The sequence below is a fragment of the Myotis lucifugus genome, unplaced genomic scaffold (genome assembly GCF_000147115.1).
Source record: "Myotis lucifugus unplaced genomic scaffold, Myoluc2.0 scaffold_218, whole genome shotgun sequence".
Classification (NCBI taxonomy): Eukaryota; Metazoa; Chordata; class Mammalia; order Chiroptera; family Vespertilionidae; genus Myotis; species Myotis lucifugus.
In genome coordinates, this window is record NW_005871266.1 from 1847939 (window position 1) to 1852212 (window position 4274).

A 4274-nucleotide genomic window follows, 5' to 3' on the forward strand; every position below is an offset into this window, starting at 1 on the left:
AGTACTCAATCAATTCTAGGTGTGCTGGAATACAACAGGGAGCAAGTCAAGAGTCCCTCCTCTCATGGAGTCTACACTCTAGTGGCAGTGTGGATGGGGTAGGTAGCCAAAGACATCACACAAATGACACAGCTAATAGCATCCTTACAATTGTGTTGAGTGTAATGAAGGAAAAATATAGGGCACTAAAGATCACTCTGTAGGCTGCTCTTCCAATGAACCTCAGACGTTAAGCCTTTATGATTTAGATCAGCTGTTTTCAATTGGTGTGCCATGGCACACTGATGTGCCACAAGAATTTTCAAAACATGCAATGCCTGACTATTTAGTCAGGGGCACTAACCTCTTTTCTCTTAGATTGTCAAATAAAAAAAAAAAATGACAACTTCCAACACAACAACAGCTGTCCGGTGTGAAGGAATCGAAAGTATACCTATTTTTTTGTCAGATTGGCAAAAAAATATATATTTTTGGTGTATCATAGAATTTTAGTAATTAGTTTCTGTGTGCCATGAGATGAAATAGGTTGAAAATTACTGACTTAGAATCTTGATATCACACTTTGGTAAAATCAAGAACATCTGAAATTTACACTACTATTTATCCACCCATTATATGTAGTGTGATTTAAAAAAATCAAACTTAAAAGTTGAGAACTTTTAATTTAAAGATGACAGCATATTATGTATATCAAGGTGTTTAAAGATAAATCTTAGCATCTGAGGGGAGAAAAAATTCATTCAATCCATTTGACTTAAAAGACAAACTAGTCCATGACTTATTAAATATTTTACTTTTCAACTATATTGTTCTTTAAAGACACATAATTTTTCAATAGTCTTAGAAAGGCAGACTACTGTAGTGATTTAGGTTCTGAAATCAGAAGACCAAGGATCTAGCTCTGACATTTGGTTAGCTTTTAAGCGTTAGGCAAGTTCTTCCACCTCTTTAGCACCAGATTTTTCATATTTAAAATGGGAACAACCAAGTTTACATCACGAGATTGTTAAGATCAAGTGATAGTCTGGCAACCATCTAGCAGCCTCTAGCACATAGCAGTCACTGAAAAAAGGGGAGCTGGTACCCTGCCAGCCTGGCTCAGGAGGTTCAATTCCTGGTCAGGGCACACACTCAGGTTCTGTCTTGATCCCCAGTTGGGGGTGTGCAGGAGGCAGCCAATGATTCTCTCTCATTATTGATGTTTTTTATCTCTATTCCTTCCTCTCTGAAATTAATAAAAGTATAGATTTAAAAAAAAGGGAACTGCTTATTCAAAGGGGACCCTAAAAGGCTGGCCCTTCTTGCTATGATTTTAGACTATTAAGACCATCAAGACACCTACCCGGTTTGGCTCAGTGGATAGAGAGTGGGCCCAAGGACTGAAGGGTCCCATTGATGTTTCTCTCTTTGTCTCTCTGCCTCCTTTCCACTCTCTTGATAAAAATCAATAGAAAAATATTCTCGGGTGAGAATTAACAACAACAACAACAACAAATAAAAATAAATAAAGACCATGAAGAAATTGTCAATGTTTCATTTTTCTATTTTTCAGAATGGTACGTTTTTCTGTGCATAGTTTGTCTTGAAGAAAAAGTAATGTAACATCTGAAAGTAAGATTACTAGAGGAGCCTAATTGCAGAATCAGTGTCGGCATTTATTCCAAATTCCCATCAATCCTTCAGTTGCAAATAATACTATCATTAGGGTATGTATGTCAAAACCTCATTTTGCATGGGGGAATTCACCCCAGGATTTCTTAAACGCTGAGAGCCTGTTGACAGAGTTCAAAGCTCCACCCAGCAGGCCTCCCCAAAACTGGCAGGCCACCAGCAGCCGCGTCCCAGGGCGGCCTGCAAGATGCTGATAACCAGAGGTGACCCAGGTCCCGGTAGGCGAGGGTCCGCCCAGGGCTCACTAATCCGGGGGTTTGGCGGCCGGAGGGGTGTGGCTCCCCTGTTCTTCACACCGCCCCCCAGCCTGACCCAGTCCTGGGGTCGCGCCAGGCTCCAGAAGCCCCAACTCCTCACCCCGCTGCTCCCGCCCCTACTTGGCTGCCTGGCCAATCAGAAGGAGGCTCTTCCGAGGGGGCGGGACGAGGGGCGGAGCTGATTGGCCGAATCTGAAGTCTCGCCCTTCAGCTCCGGGCAGTAGCCGCGTTGGCTGCAGAAGGTGGCGTGAGCCGAGGCCTCCTGAAACGTTCTGCAACCCAAGCCTGTCGCCATGGGGGACTCCCGGGACCCAGCCAGCGACCAGATGAAGCATTGGAAGGAGCAGCGGAACGCGCAGGTACGCCCCGCGCCCTCCGAAAGCGGGGCGACCGCGAGTAACGGCCCCGAATTCCCGAGCGCGGCGATGTGCCGGGGCTGAACCCCTCATCGCGGCCTGGGGTTGGGGCCGGGGCCGGGGCTGGAGCCGGGGCTGGGCCCGGGGCCGGCGCAGCTTTTCCGTCCGGACGGAGTTGCGTTCGCGGGGAGGAGGGGAGAAGGTTCCCGCGGGCCTGCAGGGTTGTCTGGGTTTTGCACTTTTGCCAGGCAGGACAGAGGTCGCAGCTTCAGGGAGAAGTGGAGGCGCGTGGAGGGAGAGGCCGAGAGCTGCAGCTGCAAGGAAGGAAGTGTGTGTGTGGGGTGGGGGGGGGGGGGGGTGGGGGAGCGGGGCCGGGCTCTGTTTTGACCTTGCTCACACAGTTATACAGGCTTTCGTGTCTGCGGGCTGCCGTGGGCTCAGGGACAGTGTTCTATGCTCTCGATGACCCCAGCACCCATGACGGTGACGGATACTTAGTACGCACAGCATTTGAAGGACTAAAGGAAGGAATTTTACCTCCATGATTTCATTTGCATCGGGAAAACATGGAGCCCAGCATTTGAGAGGTGGAAGCGACATTAGGGATTACTTCATGCGTGTTTTCACACGTGTTCTTTGAGAGCCTGCATGTGCCAGGCACTGTGCTGGGAGGAGGCGTACAAATTCCAGTGGAGCCAGAACTCTGATGTGGAGAAGCTCAAAGTCTCATCTGGGAGACAAGATAGACAAACAGACGATTATTTATTCCATTGTGGGGAGGGCTCTTATATAGTTATATAGGTATCTGTACGGTGTAAAGGGAGAGGCCGGCTTTGCCTGACAGGCTTCCCGAAGCAGGTGACATCTGATTCAGACCTTCAAAGAAGAGTAGGATCTCACCCAGTGGTGGTGGGTGAGGCATTCCTGGCCGGTACCCAGAGTCTTAAGTGTGTATGTGTTTCCCCACGTCCTGAGTGGTTCAGGGTTCAGGATCTGGAAGAGGAGCTGCACACAAATGAAAGAGAAGAGACAAGAGATACTTTGGAAATATTGGGGGTCCAGGCGGGCAAGTCCAACTGAAGGGGAAGGACTTCCACTGGTGCTCAGGCCTCGCCAGCCTTTTATTCAACTTTGGTTACACATAAAGCCCTTAGTCAGGCAGGCAATTGCGGTAGCAATTTACAGACTATCTTAAAGGTCAGTAAATATTAGAAGGATTTACTCTGAGACTATTTGGTCAGGAAATAGCTTGAGCCCCCATTGTCAGGACTAGACAATCGGTGCATAACTCAGGCCCTTGCCATGGGTTCAAGGTTCACCAGCGTTCTGGGATCCTTGTTTGCACTTCTCTGCTAGTGAAGACAATGGGCGGCTTCCCACACTTAAGGGGCATCTTTGAGGAGGGTGGATTACATGAGAGCACATCTGCTCTGAGTCTCCTTTTATCAACTTGGCCCAGAGAGTCTAAGGGACTTGCCCAGTTCTGGTGGTGGCTGGTGAATGGCAGAGAGAGGACTAGAGTTGAGCTTTCCCTGGCTCTTGCCTAGGGCTCTTTTTCAAAGCTGGGTTACTAGTCCTGAAATGGGGTATTCATGCTGAGTGCACATGGATTGCTTTATCGTTACTTCCCAGTTTGTGAGAAGGCTGCCATTCTCCTCTAAGGGCCTGCAAAATCTCTCTTCTCATCCTGGCCTTTATTGTATGCCAGTAGCTAGTTCAGTTTTTTTTTTTAAATTTATCTCGATTGCCAAACCGGTTTGGCTCAGTGGATAGAGCGTCGGCCTGCGGACTCAAGGGTCCCGGGTTCGATTCCGGTCAAGGGCATGTACCTTGGTTGCGGGCACATCCCCAGTGGGGGGTGTGCAGGAGGCAGCTGATTGATCTCTCTCATCGATGTTTCTAACTCTCTGTCCCTCTTCCTTCTTCTCTGTAAAAAATCAATAAAATATATTTAAAAAAAATTTATCTCGATTGTTGGAAGTGTTACAGA

The 4274-nt window shown here is 47.8% G+C and overlaps 1 protein-coding gene across 1 annotated transcript in view; it reads left to right on the forward strand.

Moving 5' to 3' along the window:
* Nucleotides 1–2139: 2139 nt before the first annotated feature.
* Nucleotides 2140–4274, forward strand: part of CAT (catalase) — a 25179-nt gene continuing 23044 nt past the window's right edge. The window contains 1 exon segment of the mRNA XM_006109564.3: nt 2140–2287. Coding sequence (XP_006109626.1) covers nt 2222–2287 — 66 coding nt within the window. The 5' untranslated portion in view covers nt 2140–2221.